At 36.9% G+C, this 26116-nt stretch overlaps 1 protein-coding gene across 5 annotated transcripts in view; it reads left to right on the top strand.

Annotated features, from left to right (window-relative positions):
- The window catches only part of LOC149813941 (polycomb group protein EMBRYONIC FLOWER 2-like), a 49823-nt gene that overhangs the window by 13759 nt on the left and 9948 nt on the right, over positions 1–26116 (top strand). For all 5 annotated transcript variants that reach the window (XM_089992422.1, XM_089992423.1, XM_089992426.1 and 2 more), the window contains 18 exons: positions 1725–1893; positions 2061–2116; positions 3590–3704; positions 3860–4019; positions 4116–4184; positions 4777–4916; positions 5255–5314; positions 5452–5576; positions 16029–16093; positions 16487–16539; positions 16667–16720; positions 16805–16864; positions 17757–17803; positions 17933–18156; positions 18242–18542; positions 18706–18754; positions 25571–25654; positions 25919–25998. In XM_089992422.1, the coding sequence (XP_089848548.1) occupies positions 1725–1893; positions 2061–2116; positions 3590–3704; positions 3860–4019; positions 4116–4184; positions 4777–4916; positions 5255–5314; positions 5452–5576; positions 16029–16093; positions 16487–16539; positions 16667–16720; positions 16805–16864; positions 17757–17803; positions 17933–18156; positions 18242–18542; positions 18706–18754; positions 25571–25654; positions 25919–25998 (1911 nt within the window). The remainder of the gene's footprint in view (positions 1–1724; positions 1894–2060; positions 2117–3589; positions 3705–3859; positions 4020–4115; positions 4185–4776; positions 4917–5254; positions 5315–5451; positions 5577–16028; positions 16094–16486; positions 16540–16666; positions 16721–16804; positions 16865–17756; positions 17804–17932; positions 18157–18241; positions 18543–18705; positions 18755–25570; positions 25655–25918; positions 25999–26116) is intronic.

Raw genomic sequence — 26116 nt, 5'->3', positions numbered from 1 at the left:
CAAAGGAATCCTCTGTTAGTCCATGTCAATATTTGCCATTGTGGCATCTTTGTGATTTTGCTTTATTATTGTCTTATTCTTGTAATATTTTCAAATTTGTTCTTGATGTCACCAAGGTGGCTTGTTTGTAGTTATTTCTTAATGTAATTGTATAATAGAATTTTATGGTTCAGCTCCTCACTAGTGATGAATCTCTAAGGTTCAAGACTTCCTCAACACAACTGCTCGCTAGTGGCATGTTTGTAATTATTTCTTAATGTAATTGTAATTTTTTTTAGCCTCATCTGGGCAGCCAATATATAATAAAATTTTATGGTTCTGCTCCTCACTAGTGATGAAGCATTAGGGTTCAAGACTTCTCAACACAACTGCCATGCATCTCCTTCTTCATGTCAATGATGATACCATTAATTTGCATGGTATCAGATTCAGTGGGATGACCTGGCTGGACTGCAATATGATAAGTGTGCTAAAATTAAAGAGGCACAGTCAGCCTTTCCTTCCTTCTAATCTTCTCTTTATTGTTATCCTTCTCAATCTTTCTTCTTCTTTCATACCCTTCACAATCTTTCTTCTTCTTTATTTTGCTAATCCTTTTCCATCTTTTCGTCTCTTTTTTACCTGAGTTTCTTCTGTCATCCCTCTTTCTTCTACTTTTTCCCAGTCTTTTTTTTATTGCATTTCAGTTTCTTAACTTGTTATAAAACTGTCTTGACTGTGATCCCTATTCTTACCTATCTTAGTTTTCTTTCATAAAGTTTCTTTATTTTATATATCGTTTTTCACACCTACTTTAAAGTCTGAGTTTTCTTTATTTTTTATCACAGATCTGAAAAATCTTTATTAATTTTTTCTCGCTGGTTTCTTACCCAATTTCAAATAATATCTATCTTGGGTTTATATTGATTGCATTGGTGTTTGTGCCTTCTTATAGTGCACAATCATATAGCTATTAACTACTACGACTTTCATGCTGATGTTATTCTCAGGTTTGTCTTCCTAAAAACTAAAAAGGATGGTAAACAGAGTAGCTACTTTTAAAACCAGCCCTTCTAGTTTCTTTACAGATCTGCTATTTCCTTCCTTGAATCAAAGGACAGAATCATCTTATTCTTTGGTTTCCGTTCCTAACACATCCATGCCAAACATGTCTTTTCTAAAGGTTCCCATCAAACTTGCTGTATATACTGTGAAAAGGCATTGCAATTCTATACATCAGGCACATAATACTCCACACTCCACAGGCATGTTGGTGGCTCTTGTTCACCCATTGGAACACATTGTGAAGGAGGAAGGTGATGGAGCCAACAAGAGAAATATGTCGGTTCCTAAACCCCTTTATGAAGATTAGCTGGCCAAGGATGAAGGACTCCTTGGATGGTTGAGCTTGACCCTCTCAGAGGACCTTCTCGCATAAGCTGTCAATCTTAGTACTACAAAATAGGTCTGGAATGAGTTGATGAAGTGCCATATGCAGCAGTCTCAAACTAACATGATGTTTTTGCTCAAGTAATGAACCACAAAAAGGAAAACATGCCAGTGTCAAGAGTGGTCTGTCATTCCTTCATGGAGTTTCCCATGTTGGAATTAAATGAAATTTTAGCAAAAAATGTGAGCCTTTTACTGAAGATTTCTATGCTTATGTATGTGAAAACTTCATAAACGTGTTTGTTCAAGCTAGAGTTTGTATCTGATTTATGCTGTTCTTTGTGCACATGGTGCAGGAATCTTGGATGTAATTGTAGCCATCTTAGAACTGTAGAACAAATGTGTCATCAGGATTCTCAGGTCCATTTGTCTGCAGAAGAGGCTGTCGCAGCTGAAGAAAGTCTCTCAGTTTACTGCAAACCTGTGGAGCTATACAATATTCTTCAGCGTCGAGCATTGCGGCATGTAAGGGTTTCCTTTTTCTTTGGAAGATGATCATCTGTGTTGTGTTTATGGCACACTTCCCCAGTTCCCTTTTTGTACTGATTTAATTATGAAGAGTAGTTTGTCATGCTATGAGTATCTAAATGATAAGAAGAGAACAATCTAAGGGTAATTTCTTTGTGCTTCAGCCATCATTTCTTCAGCGCTGTTTGCATTACAAGATACAAGCAAAATGCAAAAAAAGGTAATATCCTCTTCTTTGTCCATTCATTTATGCTCATCTTGACTGTATTATTTTATGTGATCATTTGACAATTTTAATGTGCATTGTATGTGCTCTTGATGCTTTTGCATTTTAATGTTCCACCATGCTTTAATGCTACTGCATGACCACTGGGTATTGCATGGAAAGTTCCATCTTGCACTTACATACGTGGAAACATCTATCTGTTGATGATTTCTCATAGGTCTGTTTATGATGGCATAGCTGTATTTGGTGCTTTTTTTATTTCTGAGGTCTTTGATTCATTTGGTCAACCTATGTGTGTTTTTAGCACACTTTAGCCATAGGTTGTTTCCTGTTTTCTGATCTGATAGTGGTTGTAAACTAGAATAATGTGTTGCTTGCTTTTTTAAGTATCATAAATGTGGATAAATGCTGATCCATTAAGTACTTTAATCTGTCTGGTAATTCCATGATTCTGGGATTGGCTAACAAAAAGGCAAGGCTAAACATAGAGCAGGTTCTGTTAGGGAGAAATTTGTATTTTGATTGCTTTTGGATGGTAAAATGATGGGAATTTATGCAAAAGAAAAGCAATCTGATGACTATAATATGTTCTATGCTTGATTCATGATTTGACCCAGGTCAATTGCCCCACTTTTTTCTTTTATGATATTGTTAAAGTCGTGTATACAGTTTATACAAGACTGCAATATTTGAAAAATGAAAAAACTTGGCACTCCTGATTGGTCATGCAAATGCCTCGTTGTATATAGTTTCAGGCCTATGTCACATGGATGCAGCAGTAGATACGGGGATATGGCCATTTGCATGAAGTTTTTTAATATGGCTAGTATATAAGCTATGTCACAGTGACACGCCTAAATGGCCTCATGTCATGGATGATACACTTGGGCACGAAGTCTGACACGTTTTGATGCACGACACACTGGTGAGATAGTCCAAAACGTGTTGGACTTAGTGTCTTAGTTAGCTCGCAGAGAGAGAGAGAGAGAGACTCTCTTCTCAATAAATATTACAAAATGCCCTTGTAGGCGGTCTATATAAAATATTTTATCATTAATATAAAAGTATTTTAAGTACTTAATACAAAAAAATAAATAAACACTGCAAAATATTTTATATTAAATTATGAAATTTTATTTTATATTTATTTATATATGTATTGCCATGTCGTACTTTTCAAGATTTTGCCAAATCAGTGTCACGTTTACAAGTCACGGGCATGTATGTACTCCTATCTTTGTGACATAGTATATAAGTGGATACAGGAGCAAAAATGGAGTATGGAGTATCTGTGTGACATAGGTCCAGGCCCAGCTTGGTGGGTAAAGAATGATTACATCCAATAATTTATACATCCAATAATTTTACCATCATGCTTGAATGTTGCTTGTTTTGTGAATTTATTTATTTATTTATTTGCTGCTTAAATGTGATTCATCTAACTGCATTATTATCTTAAATTTGCAGAATTCAATTGATGATATCGCTCCCTGTGTTTGTCTCTGATGGTGTGCAACCGCAAAACCCGTTTCCCTTCTTTATACTCATAGCTGCACCTGTTTCTGATATCTCTGTTTCAGAGGTGCGACTTTTCTCGTCTTTGCTTGCTTATTGATGTGTAAGGACACCTGGGCATGCATTATGCTCTTTTACATTGTACAACATATGTATAACTACCTGCAAGCATGTATAAACCGGCACATATTATGAAGAGATAACGTTGAAGCTACCTTACAGAAGTATGTGAATTATCGGATCAGTCGGGCATGTGCAATTACCACACTTTGTGAATTTGGAAGAAGAGATCAGACAGAAGCCAGTTTTATTCTTCCAGAGATTAGGAAGCTATCAATGGATGCTAAAAATGGCAACATTGCTATCCTGTTTGTAACTTTTGGTATGAATTAAATTATCTTGAATCCTTGATGTCTTCTTCTACATAAATGTTCATATTCATGCTTAATAACTAGCTATTTTCTGTTGTCCTCTCTAGGCGATTCAAGAAACCAATCTGTGGATGGCAGCATGCTGAAAGATCACCTTCCTCTTGCATTTCTTTCATGTAAGATTCTATTATGAATGGTTTAAGGTCTCTTAACTGTTGAATCGAGCTTTAACTTCATGCATCCTCCCAAGGTGTCCCATCTGATGTCTGGCTTTATGTTGTGGTGATCTGACATGTGCTATAAGAAGGGCATCTGAATTCTCGGATAAGACATTTGGTTGCTCTTTGTTTGTAGTAAACTCTCATACCTTACCATTTTCCCTCAGCGTAGATAAGTTGAAGGTTCTGGTACTTGGTCTATGACAGTTCTGACTAAAATCATTTCAACTGAATTCTTAGGTTAATGGTAATTTATACTGCAATATTGTTGTGGGTATCTAACATGTCCATTTTGACAGAGGATTGGCATAAGGCTTTATTTTTCCAGGAATGATCTCTCTGCTTGTCAGCCTTTGTTTGCTTTGATTTGCCATAAATTGATATATTTATTTCTATTTGTTGTCCCACTGGTGATCATAAAATATTCTATTTTTGTATTTGTTTGTGGTACATATTGTCAAACTCCCCCTACATGAAATTGATACTTGATGCAAATGCTTTTAGAAATTTCAGTTTGATAGTATGAGATATTTATCCTTTCTTTTTTCAGCTAAATTTGGCAGCCTTTGTCATTGGGGCAAACTGCCTATGGATTTGCTCAGTTCTTCATGGGAAGAGTCTGCCAGCTTGCGTATGGGGCATAGGACTGAGGTGCTGCAAACAGTTGACTTGCATCCTAGCTTTCTTGAGGTATGTATTCAGTATTTTCTGAATCCATATATACAAGTGTATAAAAGTCTGTGTATGTCAGCGGATTCTAGATGTGCAAGAATTGAAATTATTAGTTTATGAACATTGATGATGGATTAACCTTTTATTTGACATCTTCTAGTAGGAAACATACTATACTCGCAATAGTCTGTTATATGTTGGTTGGACATGCAAAGCCTAATCATTTCATTATGTAGTGATAAGCTTCTTTGAACAGTTTCTGTAAGAATTTTTTTCTGCACACATTTATCTTTAACATCATAATATCAAAAGAGCCAAAAATTTGATTCTTAAGATCTGTTTTTTTCCGTATGCAGCATGGGGATTTGGGTGTCGGAAACTGTATAAAATTTCATACCCGTAATATTGGGGCTATGGTGAGTCCATTCCGCAAGCTTTACCGTCTTTTTCTTGGCAATTTACATGATACTTTTATCCCTTCTTTTGAGAGAGGAAAGGGGGTTGGGGGTGAGAATGGATTTATATGGTGATTAGAGATTTTCGTTGACCACAGAAGAGTTCAACTAAGCAAGCACAAGTAAATATTTCTGCACAAGAGCTTTGTGTGAAAGAAAGGTCTCCTTATGATTCTTACTCGTATCTTGATGTTCCTGCTTCTTCATTATCTCACATTATTCGGTAAGTACAACTTCATTTCTTTTGGTTTAATACTTCGTTTGTCAGCAGTGGATCTGCACAAATTCAGGCTATTTTCATTCACCAGATTATTTTTATGATGATGAAAACTTGTAAGAGTAGTATCATCACTGGTATCAATAATGTGAAATAAACTTACCTATATACAGAACACATGTTTCAATAACAAAGTTAGGGGAGATGTAGATAGAGTGGCATTCTTCAGTATTAATTATGATTTATAAGCATAAAAATGCTCATGTGCAGACCCATTATACAAGGAAGGAAAAATAGATCATTCTTGAACGATAAATGAAATGAAAAGGAGCAATAACAAAAGATGGGGTAACAGGTAGCGAAACCCTTTGCTACCATGTATGCCTAATAATATTCAGGATTCCATGTCCATGCCCTTAGCTCATAAAACTGCCAACAAGAGTGATCCGAGGTGGAATAAAACTGATCACATATTTGGATCCTTTATTACGACAGAAGAAATAGACACATCCATATTTGCAAGCTGTCTTAACTCTCAATTATAGGATCTTAATAGAGAAGATCACAAGTTTCTGCTTTGCTTTGGGGACAAAAAGGACTCTACTGTGGTGCTTGTTCCATTGTCCATGATATAAGAGAGTTATTCATAAGAATGTAGAATCTAGTAGTAGCCCATGTTAATATATATATATATATATACATATACTTATATATATATACATTCATTTGGCGAACAAATAAGATGCCTAATGAGTGGAGGAAGAGTACTTTGGTGCCTTTATATAAGAATAAGGGTGATATACAAGATTGCACAAACTATCGTGGTATAAAACTCATGAGTCATACTATGAAACTTTGGGAGAGGGTGATTGAGTCTAGGTTGAGGAAGGTTGTCATGATATCGGAGAATCAATTTGGTTTTATGCCTGGAAGATCAACTATGGAAGCTATACATCTTCTTAGACAACTTATTGAAAGATATAGAGAGAGGAACAAAGATTTGCATATGGTTTTTATTGATTTAGAGAAGGCATACGATAGAGTACCTAGGGACGTTCTCTGGTGGACAATGATGAAGAAAGGTGTTTCTCTCAAGTACATTAGTATAATTAAAGATATGTATGAAGGAGTAGTAACCAATGTCCGCACTTGTGGAGGGGTGACAACCAATTTTCCGATAACGGTTGGGTTACATCAAGGATCTGCTTTAAGCCCTTTCCTATTTGCGATAGTGATGGATGAGATTACGAGATCAATTCAAGAAAATGTACCGTGGTGTATGTTGTTTGCTGATGATATTGTTTTGATTGATGAGTCTAGAGCTGGGGTTAATGCTAAGTTAGAATTATGGAGACTGACATTGGAAGCTAGAGGTTTTAAGTTGAGTAAGAGTAAGACTGAATATATGGAATGTCAGTTTAGTAAGCAACGAAGTAGTGATGGGAGTGTAGTGAAGCTTGGTGAGCAAGATATACCGGTGAATGATTAGTTCAAATATTTGGGATCCATCATTCAAAAGTATGGAGAAATTGATGGAGATGTAAATCATAGGATAAAGGTTGGGTGGATGAAATGGAAAAGTGCTACTGGAGTGTTGTGCGATCGTAGAATGCCATTGCGGTTGAAGGGAAAGTTTTATAGGACGACTATTAGACCCGCTTTACTATATGGTACGGAATGTTGGGCTGCCAAGAGACATCATATTCAAAAAATGAGTGTAGCTGAGATGCGGATGCTTAGATGGATGTGTGGAAATACAATAAAAGATAAGATTCGGAACGAAGAGATACGTAAGAAGGTAGGTGTTGCACCCATTGAAAATAAGATGCGAGAGAATCGTTTACGGTGGTTTGGACATATTCGGCGAAGGCCTAATGATGCTCCAGTTAGAAGGTTGGAGAAATGGGAAAATATATTAGTTAAAAGAGGTCGGGGTAGGCCTAGGAAGACTTGGATGGAGATGATAGGAAAGGATATGAATGCTTTGAACCTCACCGAGGACATGGCGTTGGATAGAAATGATTGGAGGAAAAGGATTCATGTGGAAGACCCAAAATGAATTTCTTTTTTGGTTCATATCGCTGACCCCAATTGTTTTGGGATGAAGGCGTAGTTGTTGTTGTTGTTGTTGTTGTATTCATATATATATATAAGTATATATATACATATATGTATATATATACATATTCTTTTTTAGTGAAATACCCGATAGGGGTATTCTTGTAAAACTGCAAAATGTACTTTTTATTTTTTTACCTTTTCTTTTTTCTTTTTCCTTTTTTACCTTTTTTTTTTTCATTTTTACTTTTGTTTGAACCACAAGGGGCCCCACTCTTGTAGTCGTTGGGGCCCCAACGGTCAGATTTCTGACCGTTGGGGGCTCCCAACGACTACAAGGGAGCCCCCTTGTGGTCCCTTCTTAGTGCCCTCCTCCTCTATAAATAGAGGAGGTGTTCCTCTCTTGTAAGCATGGGTTTTTACACCCTTCTCTTCCTTTCTTCAATAAATCCAACTTATGACTTTAAGTCATTTTCTATATTTGAGAGTTTTGTGTGTGCACATTTGGTGTTTGTGTTCTTGGCTCTAGTGGTCACTCTTAAAGAGTGCCTTTTGCTCTATTGGTGCTTCCGCCTTTTTTCATTATATGGTATCAGAGCTCGGTTGGTGATTGGGCTTTTCTTTTGTTATCTTGGAACGCGTGCCTTTCAAAGTTTTGAAGAAAGGAAGTATATTTGGTGCCGATGAAACGTGACTCTAAAGTGGAGCTTTCTTTTAAGCTAAATGGGTCCAACTATCTCATGTGGGCCTCCGCTATGAAAAATCATCTAAAAGGTAAGAAACTTTGGGGTTTTGTTATGGGAACTACTCCCGAACCCTCTCTTGTTCTCACCAAAATCGAAAATGAGGTTGAAAAAGCTTTAGATGACGATGAGCGCATCAAAGCCATTAATGACCATCAATCCAAAATTGAGGATTGGGAAAGTAACCATGCCAAAATTTTGGCATGGTTTATGAACAATGTAGACCTTAAAAATTGTGCTAATATTGCCAAATTTAGAAGGGCCAATGAGGCTTGGTTTTCCTTAAGGGTATGTATACCCAAAAGGATCTTGCTCGGCAATTTTTTTGTCAAGAAAAAATTCGTTCCACCAAACAAATGGATATGAGTGTCCGGGACTATTTTAGCTCTCTAACCCCTCTTTGGGATGAGCTTGCCCTTCTTGAGCCTAAATGGGTTGCTCCACAAGATATTGAACTAAGAAGGGAACAAATTGAAAAGGAGCACTTTTTTCAATTCCTTCATGGACTTCGCCCGGAATTTGAACAAGTGAGGGCATCTCTTCTCCATAGAAGCAAAGCCCTACCTATTGAAGATGCCCTTGCCGAGATATGTCAAGAATAAACTCGACTTGGCTTGAGCATTAGGAGTGATGAAGTTTTGGCCGTTAATAGGCCCGGATCGAATGTTAAAGCATATAGACCTCCACACTTTAACAAAAATAGCAATGGGCCTAAAAAGGGAATTATATGCCACTATTGTAATGAACCGGGGCACATTAGACCGGTTTGTCCAAAGCTTAAAGGAAAGGTTGCCGCGGTTGGAGAAAGTTCTCCAAAGAAGGAAGAAAGTACCAAGGAAGAAGATATCAAAGAAACTCTTAATCATATCTCCGAAGTTTTCCAACACCTTCTCAAGTCTTCTCCTTCAACATCCGGAGCCGCCATCGCCTACTCTTCATCACCTCCAGGTATGTGGATACTAGACTCTGGTGCTTCTTTTCATATGACATCTCATAAAAACTCTCTTTCAAATGTTTTTTCCGAACCCATGTCCTCCTATGTTTCAACGGCCGATGGAACGTCATTGAAAATTGAAAGTATTGGAACACTTGACTTCAAAAATTCTCAAAACTTTTTCATTCCTAAAGTAAGAATTGTTCCAAAAATTAATTTAAATCTCTTTTCCGTTTCCCAAATCACCGACCATGGATGCCAAGTCTCTTTCTCACCTGAAGATTGCACCGTGCAGGATCTCCAGTCAGGGAAGCTGATTGGGCAAGGCCATAGAAGGGGTGATCTCTATTTTATGGACTTTTTGACGCTTCCATCTAAGTCATCTTGCAATCTTGTTAAAGACAAAAGTATTGGAATTTGGCATGAGAGACTTGGTCATCCAAATTTTGTAAAAATGTATCTTTTTCCTTTTTTGAACAATACTTGTAAAGACAATCACATGACTTGTAAAGATTGCATTTTTGGGAAATTTAAAGCTACTCCGTTTCCTCAAAGAAGTTACTTTACCACTCGGCAATTTGAACTTGTTCATTCCGATGTATGGGGACCCTCCCCAATTTTGTCCAAAGGAGGTTTTTCGTATTATGTGGTCTTTATTGATGACTTCACTAGATTTACGTGGATATACTTCCTAAGTCGCAAATCCGAAGTCTTCTCCTTCTTTAAAAAATTTCATGCAATGGTTAAAAATCAATTTTTGGGAAATCTATCTATTCTTAGGTCCGATTCGGGAGGTGAATATATGTCTAATGATTTTCAAAGTTACTTAAAAGAAAATAGAATTTGTCATCAACGTTCTTGTCCCAACACTCCGCAACAAAATGGTCTTGCGGAAAGAAAGCATAGGCACATAATAGAAACTACAAGAACATTATTGATTTCAAAAAATATCCCAAAATCCTTTTGGGCCGAAGCGGTTCTAACCTCAACATATCTCATTAATAGAATTCCTTCATCCTCTTTGAAAAATCTTTCTCCATTTGAAAAACTTTACAATATGTCTCCCGATTATAAAAGATTAAGAATTTTTGGATGTAAATGCTTTGTTTTAACTCGCAAAAATGATGAACTTTCTCCTAGGGCTATTGAATGTATTTTCTTGGGATATGGCGAAAAACAAAAAGGATATCGATATTTTGACATACTTAAGAATAAACTTTATATCTCAAAAGATGTCACATTTCTCGAAGAAGAAAATGTTTTTTCGCATCAACCAAATGAAAATATTGACTATTCCTTTTTATTTGACTTGTTACCTCAAGAAAACATCATAGATGATCATGTTGATCCTAGTGAACCTCTTAATGAAGATCTTGTTGAACATCCAAATAATGATCAAAACTTAGAAGAAAATGCTTCAAGACAAATACAAGTCTACTCTAGAAGGAATGAAAGAAATCCTCCTTGTGCCCTTGAAAGATTTTCTCAAAGTGAGTCGATAGAAGAAACCTCTCAAAGAAGATCAAATCGCATTCCCAAGATACCAAATAGATTTGTTTCTTATGACTCTTTTTATCCTAATTATTGAGCATGTCTACTTGCTCTTCACTCCTTTCATGAACCATCTCATTACAATGATGCTAAACAATATGCTCATTGGAATGAAGCTATGGAACTTGAGCTTAATGCCCTTAAAAGGGCGCAAACTTGGGAAATCATTGATCCTCCCAATGACAAGAAACCCATTGGATGTAGATGGGTGTTTAAAGTAAAAACTAAGAGATGGTTCATTAGAAAGATATAAGGCTAGGTTGGTAGCCAAAGGATATGCCCAAGAGTATGGGGTAGACTATGATGAAACTTTTGCCCCATTTGCTCGAATGACTAGTGTTCGAGCCCTTATTGCTATAGCTTCTGTTAAAAAATGGCCAATCTTTCAACTTGATGTTAAAAATGCCTTCTTGAATGGTAATTTAAATGAAGAAGTTTATATGGAACCGCCTCCAGGTATGAATTTAAATGGAAAAGTTTTAAAATTAAAAAAGGCTTTATATGGACTTAAGCAAGCTCCTAAAGCTTGGTATGACAGGTTTAATAATGTATTAATCAATTTAGGTTTTTCTTCTTGTTATACTGACACTGCTCTTTTTGTTAAAAGGACAGGTGACTCCATTATAATGCTTCTGCTGTATGTTGATGATATGATCATCACTGGGAATGACAAAAAGGGAGTAAATGATGTTAAGTCTATGCTAAAAGATACTTTTGATATGTCTGACCTTGATTATTTGAGATATTTTTTAGGAATTGAAGTGGCTTATTCCGCACGAGGATACATCTTATCTCAAACGAAGTTAGCTGCAGAAATTTGTACCAAATCAGGAATATCTGATGAAAAGAAAGTTGAGACTCCCAAAGTTATCAATGCGAAACTAAGACTTGAAGATGGTGTTCTTCTTGAAGATCCAACTCCCTACCGTCAATTAATTGGATCCCTCACCTATTTGATCCATCACCCGTCCTGACATAGCTTATGCGGTTCATGCAGCGAGTCAGTTTCAGCACGCACCTACCACGGTTCATATGGCAGCCGTAATGAGAATTGTGCGATATATCAAAAACACCATCTCTAAGGGACTCTTCTTATCCTCTTCCTCATCTCTTGAATTGACTGCTTTTACTGATGCTGACTGGGGAGGAAATCCCAATGATCGTATCTCAATTACGGGTCTTTGTATTTTTTTAGGTGAATCCCTCATCTCGTGGAGATGCAAAAAGCAGCAGAAGGTCTCCTTATCATCTACTGAAGCTGAATATCAGGCTATGGCGATGACAACTATGGAAATCATATGGCTCAGAAGTCTCCTTGCTGACATGGGCGCCCTTATTTTCACTCCTACCAAGCCCTGCTGTGATAACAAAAGTGCGATATACATTGCCAGCAATCACACCTTTCATGAGCGGACAAAGCATATCGAAATAGATTGCCATTATGTTCGAGACGAATACCTCAGAGGGACTATCTCATTACCATATGTTACTTCAGAGTATCAAATAGCTGACTTCTTCACCAAAGCGCTCCCAACTCCACGATTTATGTGTCTCCTTAGCAAACTTTCAGTCTTCTCCCCGTAAAGTTTGAGGGGGCGTGTTAAAATATATATATATATATATACATATACTTATATATATACATTCGTATATATATAAGTATATATATACATATATGTATATATATACATATTCTTTTTAGTGAAATACCCGATAGGGGTATTCTTGTAAAACTGCAAAATGTACTTTTTATTTTTTTACCTTTTCTTTTTTCTTTTTCCTTTTTTACCTTTTTTCTTTTTTTCATTTTTACTTTTGTTTGAACCACAAGGGGCCCCACTCTTGTAGTCGTTGGGGCCCCAACGGTCAGATTTCTGACCGTTGGGGGCTCCCAACGACTACAAGGGAGCCCTCCTTGTGGTCCCTTCTTAGTGCCCTCCTCCTCTATAAATAGAGGAGGTGTTCCCCTCTTGTAAGCATGGGTTTTTACACCCTTCTCTTCCTTTCTTCAATAAATCCAACTTATGACTTTAAGTCATTTTCTATATTTGAGAGTTTTGTGTGTGCACATTTGGTGTTTGTGTTCTTGGCTCTAGTAGTCACTCTTAAAGAGTGACTTTTTGCTCTATTGGTGCTTCCGCCTCTTTTCATTACAGCCCATCCAATGGAGCTATGCCCTTCAATCATTCCATCAGTAAACGTAGGCAAGTAACTTTAATTTAGGAGGATGCAGAGAGCATTGATGCTTGCAAAGTGAATGCAAAATATGCTAATTTTTTTGGGATGAGTGATGAATATGAAATGGTGTGCCAAAAGGTTTGGACAATGCAAACACAGACTATATCAGGTTGCAAAATTGTAGAATGTGTTTTGTATTCATTGGTAAAAGGTTTTGCACTATCAGTAGCTTTTCTGTTTTTTCATTTTTTGGGGGCATCTTAACTGTTTAAGAAATCTTGTCATCAGGGATGAGTTTGCTTTTTAATATTTTAACCATGAATAATAATCTTATCATGATACTTAATGCGAAGCATACTTCTTGAGAAGGTTGCAGTTTCATTTCCTGTTAATTTCCCAAGAAATTCAGGATCATGCATGTGAAAATTGATTCTAAGGTTCCTTTTTGAACAAGCAAAGGCCTCCTGTTATCGACATTGATTATTTTTATGTCTCTCTTTAGGTTGCGTTTGGAACTCTAGAACTCAGATCTGAGCATCTGATCTGCTATGGGGCTCATGCCAGATCCCAAATTTTTGCAAATGAGGATTTTTGATCCTTGAATCTGAGATCCTGAAAACCTCCCCCAGCTTTTTTATTCAATGTTTTACTCTCTCTCTCTTCAAATATTGAATTAGATCCCATGATCTCAGACCACCTTGGATCTGATGTTGAATTAGATCCTAGGATCTCAGACCACCTTGGATCTGAGATCCGAGACAAGCAGATGCACCCTTCACCTTGAAAACTGCATCCATAACTGGTAGTAGTCTTCTGCAGGAAGATGGCTGCCCTACTCATAGAAGAAGAAAAAATTGCTTTGCTTTAGTCCACTATGGTATCAGATTATAGAGCTTTAGGTCATATCCTTGTACTGGATTTGGTCATGTCAGCTTCTTGGGCTGGGATGGTTTAGCCAATTTTTAATTTTGATGCTAAATCTTTGATGCATATGTACTTTAGCCTTGTTGCAGTTAACAATATTAGTTGTGTCTATCGATCTTCGGCAATACATTTGATGTGGTCCACATGGATATATCTTCAAAAGCCATGTGATAATGCTTGTTTGATAAGGCAACTACCATTTGAATGCATATTATGATATTAATGCAAATGTTGCATCTCATGGTGGTTTTTCTTGTACCATGTAAAAGAGAAGATTTGTTTAGTTTCCAACTTGTGTGAGGTCCTGAATAGGGGTGAACTGGGTCTGGTATACTCGATCCGACGTCCTAAACCAATTATACCCTACCCGGTTCAATTTTAGTAGACGCATGGGTTCAGGTTGAGTCTGAAATATAAATCCGTAACAAAAACGGGTCGGATCTTGGGTATTATAAATGAAGACTCGAACCTGCTTAGATCTGACCTGCATTTTATAGCCAATCCAAATGGTTCCACATAATATAAAACAGAACCAACCCAAACACAAACCGATAATGTACCTGAACCCATTTTATAATTGAACCAAACTAAACTCAAACCTGCTTCATATCCAAACCAACCCGAACCCGAATCGGTTATGTACCCAAACCTGTTTTATATGTGCACCGGCTGGAACCGAACCCATTGAAATCTGACCCACTATTGTTTAGAATAGTTAATAAGTTTCTAATTTGTTAACATATAATCTTCTTAATGAATAGCTAATTTCATTAATTTACATATTTTTTGATTGGTGGGTAATTAGGTCTAGAATACCAATCATATGGAGGCTGAGTTCAAATCCGAACTTGTTAAGACCCGTACTGATCATACCCGAACCTGTTAACCTATATCGGTCTATAATTTTCAGCTATACACAGACCCGAACCTGGATCCAAATCAAAATATGTTGGGTCAGGGTTTAATTCTTATACCCGATTAAAAAACGGGTCTATTGAAGACCTGTCCAGATTATGTCTGACTCAATACATACCTGGACCCGTTAACCCATATGGGTCCACATTTTCCAGCCATACCTGAACTTGGACCCGGACCCAAATTAGATTGGGTCAGGTTTGGGTTTTAACTTTTAAACCTGTTTTAGAATTGGGTCTGATAAGTCACGGTCTGAATCTGACCCGAACCGACCCAGTTACATCCCTAGTCCTGAACATTTTCATACTGTGGGACACTCATACAGTACAACCATGCTTTTTTCTTTTTCGTTTTTCTCTTTTGATTCATGAGTGTGTGTAAGCATGTGTATGCGAAACTTTTGCGAGATATAATCAACTGGATTGATCTCTGTAGCTAACTCAACCATGGAATATAAGGAACCTAAAGGAGCATGAGTCATATATTTCACCTAACATCATTCTTGCCAAGGTTGTGTCTCTTTTCAACCTACTGAAGTTCAAACTATTGGGTCCCTTTAGAGGCTCCAATCATTGTGCATGGAGATCCTGAAATGCATAGTTTCTCCCCAAATTTTGCAGCCAAAAGTTCTAGACTGCACTTACATGTTGAGCCTTTGAGTGGTTGCCTAGCTTACGTAGGTGCGACTAGGTGTTTGGAACTGCAATGCAATAAAAATAATAATAATAATAATAATAACTCCTAGCTTGCCTATGTAACCTGTTTAGGTCGCCTAGCTCACCTAAGCATCACCTGAGCCCACTAGGCCTCACCTAGCTTTTGGAACTAGGTGAGTCACCTGCCCCCCCCCCCCCTAGGTCTATTCATGCCCTTTACTCTGTGTGTGTGTGTGTGCAAGTGTTCATGTGTGGGTGCATGCATATAGGCACACTCACAATCCTTTCAAAAGATCCATGACTTTGAGGAATTATCAGCGACTAACAAATCCAGTCCTTTTCAACATTCCTATAGAAAGAAGCATTCTGCTTAACTACAAAGTAACATGTCGAATTAGTTTTTGTTTACATTATCATGCAGTTCATGTATAGTTCTTTTTTCTTTTTCTTTAAAATTTTATGATGTAATCCTTGATGAATTTCTTATGTTTATTGGTAGGTTGAGGACTGGAAATGTCATCTTCAACTATAGATACTACAACAATACATTGCAGAAGACTGAAGGTCAGAGTTGTAAAGATTTTTTTTTGCGTCATTTGTTGTAATTTGTATACCTTTTATCTGCTGGATCTTGCTTTTCAAACTAAGAAATAGTTGAGGGATCTCCTCAAAATGTGGCTTTAATGTATATTCTGGTAATCAACCAAGTATATGCCACCTTATTAATTTAATGTGTATTGAGGTTGGTTTTACTTTCACAATTTAGGATGCATGTCTGAATGAAATGTTTGGGTTCTAGAATGGAGTCCTCGCTCTTTTTCTACCCAATGTTACATAATTGCGGCCTCTGCATACCAATATTGACGAAAGGAAGCTCCTCAAGTCTGCACCTTTCTGTTTTATTTTCTTGTGTGGTTCTCTTCTGATGAGGTGCTGTATGTTGTACTTGATAAACAGTTACTGAGGACTTCTCCTGTCCGTTTTGCTTGGTGCAATGTTCAAGTTTCAAGGTTCTTTTATGGTCGGCCTGCTTGTATTGCAGTTTTGGTTTTTCTTTTTGGTTGTACAATTTAAATGTTCTCTAGATGCCCCTAAGTTAGTTTGTTTCTGCACATTATTTTTTATTTATTGTTTCAGGGTCTGAGGTATCACTTGACCTCCTGTCATGACCTCTTCAATTTTGAATTTTGGGTTGGTAAACTCCGGAGTTCTCAATGGATTATCTTGACGATTGCTGTAGTTATATAAACAGGAAGTTTGCTTTCCAATTTGCAGGTAACAGAAGAGTACCAGGCAGTTAACGTATCAGTCAAGACTGATACATGGAGGTCTGAGGTTAGAACTTTCTTCATTGGCCTGATAAATATGCCAGATAATTTGAATGTCTTTCTTTTGTTTGCATTTCTTCTTCTGAGATCCTCTGTAACACGGGTACTTCAAAATGCCCTGCGGACTGGTGTCAATGCTGGTACTTCTGGGTGCTTTATATGCTGTGCATACCGGCATTCTGTATCACATATAGGATATGTTAGTTTTCTTGAATATTTCATACAATCTATATTTTTTATTTATAATTTAGTGGATCTGTTTGGTTGCAGTACATATATTATGTATATTATGTTGATGCAATATATGTGGCCCAATTGCATCTTCACTCCCTTCTTTTGTTAAACTGTGTCATACGTGTACCAGCACCTATACCTATATGACATAGCTGAGATCTAAGTTAGTGGTTCTGCAAGGTGCTACTTTGACATGGATACTCCATTTTCATTACCCTGCCATATCCACCTATGTACTATTCTTACTGAAGAATTCCATTAAAAAGTGCCATATCCTGTGTCGATTATCTATCATGTTTTAATAATATTGTATAGGCTGTTGGTTTCATGGTTGTCTCTGTTTTTTCCCAACATTTTGATTTCTCTACATGAACCATGAGGGTTGTCACATTTTAACTACTTGTAGACATGAAATAGTGGCTCAGGAATTCTCCATTTCAAATATTGTTAACTGAAATTTCTGCCTGCCTTCCAATCACTGATGTATTCTCCTTTTTTTTTGAGGAGTATGTGTGTGTGTGTGTGTGGGGGGGGGGGGGTGGAGGAGTGAAGAATCTTAAGCAATCATATCTTCTTTGTTGCTGATTAATGAGATCATGCAGTGCCTTTTAAAGCACACCATTTTCTTTACTGTGACTTCAATTTTCGTGTTTGTTTTTGCGAAGGTTGTTGCAGATGGTGTGGATCCACGCCTACAAACATTTTTCTACTGGTGATTGTTAAATTTTTCATTTGCATTCTCAACTTCTGTAGAACTTTCAAGGAAGTAAAATTCTTATGAGCATTTGTTTATTTTCTTTCATATTTTTATAATTACAGTTTCTTTCTTTTCATCTATCAGCTCCAAATCAAGTAGGCGGAGAAGATGCAAAGCTTTTGGCCAAAGTGCCAGGTTTGTTCACCCACAGGTTTTAAAGCTGGAGTCGCCTGATGATGCCAGGGCAGATACATCTGAGGATTGTTTAGAAAAAAATGTTTGTACAAGTTCATCAGCTATGGCTATTTCAACATCCCCTATCTTCTCTGCTCCTTCAAAGATGTCATCACATGAGAGGTCTAAAAATGGTAAGTGTGCATGAACAAGTCTTATTGTGAGGACTTTTACAACTTGATTTCTTTGAATTCTAACTGTTGAATTGTCATGGTACAGATGGTGCTTATATCAAAATGGATGAGGGAAAGATGTTGGAAACATCATCAGATGAACATCATTTGCTTCCAAAAAGGCATAAAACTGAAAACTTAGTGGTCATTGAGGATCGATGTGCTGCAGAGTGCACAGAACCTGTTGCATCAAGCTCTAACATGGCTGGTGTTTGTGCTATTGCTGCACAGGCATCTGCTACTATTGAATGTTCTCTACCTGGATCTGGAAGCAATCTTGCTCCTCCTGCCATGCTGCAATTTGCAAAAACACGGAAGTTATCTGCTGAAAGAGCGGATCCTAGAAAGTGAGTTTGTGTGTTCATATCTTGTATGATTGTCTAGATACTTAACTCAAATGTAGAAGATCGTACCGTTTCGCTTAAAATTAGTTTGCAGTTTCTCCTTTTCTACTCCTGTAAATTATTAGGCTTACTGTCCTCTCAGATTTGATCCTTCTTTTTTTTATAGCCGTGCACTTCTCCAAAAGAGGCAATTCTTTCACTCTCATAGAGCTCAGGTAATAGGCAATTGTCTTGATGGTTAAAAATTTTGGTCTGTTTTCCTTTAAGGTGCTTTCTACTCCTTTTGTTTTTTTTTTCCTGGCAGTGGTTGAATTGTGTATCAGCCGATGTAGCATGATTATGTGCAGTATCTCTGGTGCATTTTTAATTATCATGAATGTTGGTTTTACTGATCTGTTCCATTTATCATTTGTTTCTCCTGGCACATGAAAAACTCGACATTCATCTTGATTTACCGGAGTTGCTGCTAAGTGCTGCACACATGATTAATGTTGTTGTGTTTGTTTGCCATTGCATTTTGTTGATTTTCCCCTTATGCCTGAGTGGATTCAGCACCTTGGTGGTTTATTTTTCAATTTAGAAACCATTGCTACAAGCTACTAGGCATGCACAGGTTTATTGTTAATTTTTGTTGTGTCTTGTTACATTATTGCCTATGCATGGGTTCTCCATCCACGTTGTTGTTTGAATATTTAATTGAATGATTAAATGTTGGAAACTGTTAAAATGTAAAACTGTACATATATGTATATATAATAATATTATATATATATATATATATATATATAAATACATTTTTCATTTCTTTCTTTTCTGTAATTTTTTTCCTTTATTTTTATTTTTTGTCTTTATGTCATCTAGTTCAGTTTGAACTAGAACGACTCTTGCTAGTCAAGTTCTGTCCAGACTTGACTAGCAATAGAGCTGTTGGACTGACACATTCCAACAGCTGTGTCCAACAGCTCTATTGAGTCCTCTTTCAGCTGTGTATATAAAGGGGTGCAGCCCCTCTTGTATTTTATTCCAATGCTTCTTAAGCAATTGGTTTTTCATATCAATAAAGAATACATTTTTATTTTTATTTTCTTTCCAGTTATACCCTTTTTAAGGGTTATGCTTTAGTGTCATTCTTAACACTTGCCCTTGTTAATCTAAGCTCGTGTTTCGAAGATCCCTATTTCATTTCATGGTATCAGAGCCGCAGAAGTACTAAATCTTGAGGAAAAGCTGCCTCGGTTTTCGTGCCCGTTTGCAAAAGTGTTCGCCACTTGAAGAGAAGTGTTTTATCACTTCATTGGAAAAGATTTCACATCTTGTTGTATTGTTTTTTTTTTTCCATTTTCCTTCTTGTTTCTCTTCTATCCCTATTCTTTCTCTCCTTGTAATCGATGGATGACAATGATAAAGTCACCATCATGCCTATGAAACTAAGCGATACGAACTATGTAACATGGGCTTCAATCATGAAGCACCATATATGGGGAAAAGGCTTATGGGGGATTGTGGATGGTTCCGATTCGGAACCTAAGCTATCTCTTACTAAAAAGGAGGGAGATAAAGAGGTCCCTCTATCGGAAGAAGAGAAAATCAAGGCTATTGCCTCATACGAGAAGAAATGGAAAGAATGGAGAATATCTCATGCGAAGATAATGTCATGGCTTATCAATAGCGTTGACATTAAAAAATGCTCAAGTCTTGCCAAATTTGATCATGCCGATAAGGCATGGGAATACCTTAAGAATATGTATTCCCTTAAAGATATTGCACACGTGTGCAACCTCCAAGAAAAAGTTCGAATGATGACACAAGGAGACAAAACTATTCGTGAATATTACAATGGGTTGTCCGAACTTTGGGAAGAACTTTCCCTTTTAGAACCAAAGTGGCATTGTGCCGAAGACATCGAGCTTCGTCAGAAACAACTCGATGCTGAACATTTTTACCAGTTTATCACTGGATTAAGGCCGGAATTTGAAACCACTAAATCGACCCTACTTCACCGGGGAAAAATTCCTTCTATTGTTGAAACTATTGAAGAGTTAACAATAGAAGAAAATCGTCTCCGGAAAGGTTCTTTAAAAATTGAAGATGATTCCGTTTTAGCCGTGTCTAGACCAGGAAATCATGTTCGATCATATAGGCCTCCTCACTTTAACCGACAAAATGGTGACTATGATAAGAAGAAAGTTATTTGTCATCACTGTCATGAACCGGGACACTACAGGCCACAATGTCCCAAACTTAAGGAGCTGAGAGAAAAAAGAGCTGCAATTGCTGGATCGGAGCCTAAAGATCAGGATGCACCAGTTTCCCTGGCTCAACTAATGGAGATTCTTCAGCCTCTCATCAAAGGTGCCTCTTCCTTATCTGAAGCTTCAACCGGCGCAGCAGCCTCATCTTTTTCTGATCTAGGTAAAATTTCTTGGCTTCTTGACTCTGGTTCATCTTTTCATATGACCCCAAATAATCAAAGTCTATCCAAATGTGTTAAAAATAAAACAAGTGTGTCAAAGGTCTTTACTGCTGATGGGACTTCTCTTGAAATAGAAGGAATAAGAAATTTTGAAAAAATTTATAAAACAAATTTTTTTTATTCCAGAAATTAGACATGTTCTCAAATTAAATTTAAATCTTTTATCTGTATCTCAAATTTCTGATTATGGGTGTAATATTTCTTTTTCTTCTCATGGTTGTTGGGTACAAGATCGCCAGTCAGGCAAGCTGATTGGGGAAGGCCATAGAGAAGGACTCTATTACATGGATTTTTTGGAAATGTCGAAGAAAGCTTTTTGTTATAATATTAAAAAAATAGAGTTGGAACTCTGGCATAAGAGTCTTGGTCACCCACATATAGCCAAAATCCAACATTTTCCAAATCTAGGGAAATTTTGTAACTCTGAATCATTTGATTGTAAAGATTGTATTCTCGGCAAAATGAAAAGATTACCATTTCAGAACAGAACCTTTTTCTCTTCAAGACCACTTGAATTAATACACTCGGATGTTTGGGGTCATGCACCAGTAATTTCTAAAGGAGGATTTGTTTACTATGTTATTTTTGTCGATGATTTCTCCCGACATACGTGGTTGTACTTTCTCAAACATAAGTCTGAAGTATTTTCATACTTTCAAACTTTTCATAATATGGTTAAAAACAAGTTTCAAAATGATATTACTATTTTTCGCACAGATTCAGGGGGAGAGTTTTTATCCACAGATTTTCATAATTATCTTAAATTGCATGGCATCACACATCAAAGATCTTGTCCTTATACACCTCAACAAAATGGACTGGCAGAACGAAAACATCGTCATATTATAGAAACCACTAGGACTTTATTAATAGCAAATCAAGTCCCGAAAGACTTTTGGGCAGAAGCTGCCTTAACTGCCACCTATCTCATTAATAGGATGCCATCTTCTTCGTTACAAAATATCACTCCCATTGAAAAACTTATGAACATTTCTCCAGACTACTCTAGACTAAGAATATTTGGGTGCAAATGTTTCATATTTACTGACAAAAATGATAAACTTTTCCCTCGTGTGATTCCCTGTGCCTTTTTAGGATATGCTGAAAACCAGAAAGGTTATAGATGTTTTGACTTCAAAAATAATAAACTATATGTGTCTAGAAATGTTTCCTTTCTTGAAAAGGAGAACTTTTTTGATTTTAGAAAATTAAGAGACGTCACTGTGTACTCCTTTTTGCTAGATCTAACATCAACATTTGATGAATATGACCTTGACTGTAACTTTGATGATGATCGAAGAATTATTGATCTTAATGTTGAAAATGAAGAAGTTCATAGAGATACTAGTATTCAATATTCCAGGCGACAAAAGTCTAATCCTCCATGTGCACTTGAGAAATATTCTAACATTCCAACTAGACAATCATCCCGAATCTCGAGGCCTCCAGGAAAGTTTGTATCATACGAGTCTTTTTCACCCACATATAGGGCAGTTATTGCATTAATTCACTCATATGAAGAACCATCCACATATTTTCAAGCAAAAAATGATATCAAATGGATAGAAGCCATGAAAGCTGAATTAGATGCACTTGAAAAGACTTCTACATGGAATATTCAAGATCTTCCTTCAGGGAAGAAAACTATAGGATGTCGATGGGTTTATAAAATTAAAACCAAGAGTGATGGTACTCTTGAAAGATATAAAGCCCGTTTAGTGGCCAAAGGTTATGCCCAAGAATATGGGATTGATTATGAAGAAACCTTTGCTCCGGTGGCTCGTATGACTACTGTCCGAACCTTAATTGCCTTAGCTTCTATCAAAAAATGGTCTATTTTTCAAATGGATGTCAAAAATGCTTTTTTAAATAGAAAGCTAGTTGAAGAAGTATATATGGAACCCCCTTCTGGTCTAAGTATTCCTAAGGGTAAAGTCCTTCGCTTAGAAAAAGCTCTTTATGGACTTAAACAAGCACCAAAAGCTTGGTATGATAGGTTTAGTCGTGTTATGATTGATATTGGTTTTCAATTCTGTTTAACTGACACTGCTTTGTTTATTAAGAATTCTGATACAGGGATCATTGTGCTTCTTCTCTATGTGGATGATATGATCTTCACCGGAAGCGATAAACAGGGAGTTGAAACAATAAAAACACTTCTTAAATCTCATTTTGAAATGACTGATTTGGGCTTGTTGAGATATTTTTTAGGCATTGAAGTTGCTTATTCTCCTAGAGGATATTTATTATCTCAGACTAAATTTGCTTTTGATATTGTTTTCAGGTCTGGTATTACTGATGATAAGAAAGTTGACACTCCAGAAGTTGTTAATGTTAAAATGAAGATTGATGATGGAGAACTTCTTGCAGACCCTACTCCTTACAGACAGCTTGTCGGGGCACTTTCTTATCTATCCATTACCCGACCAGATATAGCGCATGTTGTTCGTACAGCAAGTCAATTTCAACATGCTCCTACTTCTGTTCATATGGGAGCAGTCATGCGTATTATCAGATACATCAAGTCCTCTCTTTCACGAGGACTTTTCTTATCTTCCTCCTCTTCTCTTGATTTAATTGCATATACTGATGCTGATTGGGGAGGTGATCCCAATAACAGACACTCAACCACTGGCTTTTGTGTCTTTTTAGGGGAATCATTGATCTCGTGGAGGTGTAAAAAGCAGCAAAAGGTATCTCTCTCATCCACCGAAACTGAATACAGAGCCATGACAACCACGACCATGGAAGTAGTTTGGCTCCGACGACTGCTTGCTGACATGGGAGCTGAAGCAACAAAGGCTTCACAAATGTGTTGTGACAACAAAAGTGCGATCTACATTGCCAGTAACAGAACATTCCACGAACGCACCAAACACATCGAAATGGATTGTCACTACGTCAGAGAGGAATATCTACACGGGATAATTGATCTGCCATATGTCACTTCAGAATATCAGTTAGCAGACTTCTTTACAAAGCCTCTCGCTCTCCCCGATTTCACTTTCTCTTAGACAAACTTTCGCTCATTGTACCGTAAGTTTGAGGGGGAGTGTTAAAATGTAAAACTGTACATATATGTATATATAATAATATAATATTATTATATATATATAAATACATTTTTCATTTCTTTCTTTTTTGTAATTTTTTTCCTTTATTTTTATTTTTTGTCTTTATGTCATCTAGTTCAGTTTGAACTAGAATGACTGTTGCTAGTCAATTCCTGTCCAGACTTGACTAGCAGCTCTTAATAGAGCTGTTGGACTGACACATTCCAACAGCTCTAAATAGAGTTGTTGGACTGTGTCCAACAGCTCTATTGAGTCCTCTTTCAGCTGTGTATATAAAGGGGTGCAGCCCCTCTTGTATTTTATTCCAATGCTTCTTAAGCAATTGGTTTTTCATATCAATAAAGAATATATTTTTATTTTTATTTTCTTTCCAGTTATACCCTTTTTAAGGGTTATGCTTTAGTGTCATTCTTGACACTTGCCCTTGTTAATCTAAGCTCGTGTTTCGAAGATCCCCATTTCATTTCAGAAACCTGCTATATGCCTACACATCTCCCATGTCACCATGTGTGTATCATTCTGCCTCACATCAGTGTGATACTTAAGCAGCCGATGGGAAAGGCCTGGAATATGCTCAAAATAGGGATGACAACAAAATGCTCTATCAGTTTTGTGTTACTTGTACCTAGTTGATGTCTAGTATTGCTAATGTTGTAGGTAAGTTTTTTTTTTCTGATGAATAATGCCTATACAGGATGTACAACCAAAAAATCAGATGTGTACAACCGAAAATGGGCTAAGGAAGAGCTCCTAGAAAGTGGTTCCCCATCCAAATACACTGGCTTTCCACCTCAATGTGGTACTCCAAAAGGGAACAAGTCAAAAGGCTAGGATATCTCCTAGGAAATGTTCAAAATTGAAGCGTGAAAGTTATCTGAAAATTATAACAAAGTACTTCATGAGATAAGCTACAGTGATTCTTCATCTTCATTCACACTGTCAGGCAAGTGTGTTGCCTGCATTTTGACAAGAAAAATAAAACATGACCGCTCATTCTGATCCAAAATTATTAGCACTAGTCCTGGAAAATTTGAAAAGTGTTTAGTGGTATCTTCTCTCTAGCATTCTCTGTATTAAAACTTAATTAGCTATATTTTCCCAATAATCAAGGGATGTTTGAAATTCATGTGAAGCAGGAAGAAGCGAGCCAATTAGAAAGCATTTGAGAAGCACACTTCCTGGGCATGGTAATAATTTGGGAAGTGTGTTTCTCATACAAATCTATTGTTATTATTGTCACACAAAAAGTTGCCAACAGTTGTCACTGGGGTATTATTCCTCACAGACTTCTATATCGGCTTTCTGGCATCTTGAACCTGGGTTGCATTATGATTGTTGAGGAGTTTTTTTAGTATTTCAGTTCAACATATCCATGCATGAAACATTTATGCATTATATGCTTCCTGCAATATTTGCTCCATTACAATATAATTTTAATACTCGTTACCACACTTTGGTTGACAATATTGCTTTTTCAATTGAAGCCAATGGCATTGGAGCAAGTCTTGTCAGACCGTGATAGTGAAGATGAAGTCGATGATGATATTGCTGATTTTGAGGATCGGAGGGTATGAGTATTTTCCTTATATGAACCTTGTTTCTTTTTACTGTTTTGTAGCATTTGGAGAGGAGCTGTGCTTCCTATGATACCTATCACTGGTCGACTCATAGTCATGAATCCAATTCCAAGGTCTGACTGGTAGTTGCTACTTACTGGACATATCATCGATTGTGGAGTCTGATATGTGACAGCATGGCAAACTTAGGGATGCATGGTGGTATTTTTAATATTATGTTTTTAAGAATAGAAATGTATTGTTATATTGTGCCAGATGCTTGATGACTTTGTGGATGTGACCAAGGATGAAAAGCAGATTATGCATCTCTGGAATTCATTTGTAAGGAAACAGCGGTAATATCTTCACGGCAGCCATTTGTCTCCTTTTCCTTTTCATCTCTATTGGAGGTTAATTTGTATTTTTATTAATTTTATATCCTTTTTTATGATAAACAAGTTCCTAAACACACGA

The sequence above is a fragment of the Nuphar pumila genome, chromosome 16, assembly GCF_984573655.1.
Source record: "Nuphar pumila chromosome 16, dmNupPumi1.hap1.1, whole genome shotgun sequence".
Classification (NCBI taxonomy): Eukaryota; Viridiplantae; Streptophyta; class Magnoliopsida; order Nymphaeales; family Nymphaeaceae; genus Nuphar; species Nuphar pumila.
This window is presented reverse-complemented; position numbering and strand designations above follow the sequence as displayed.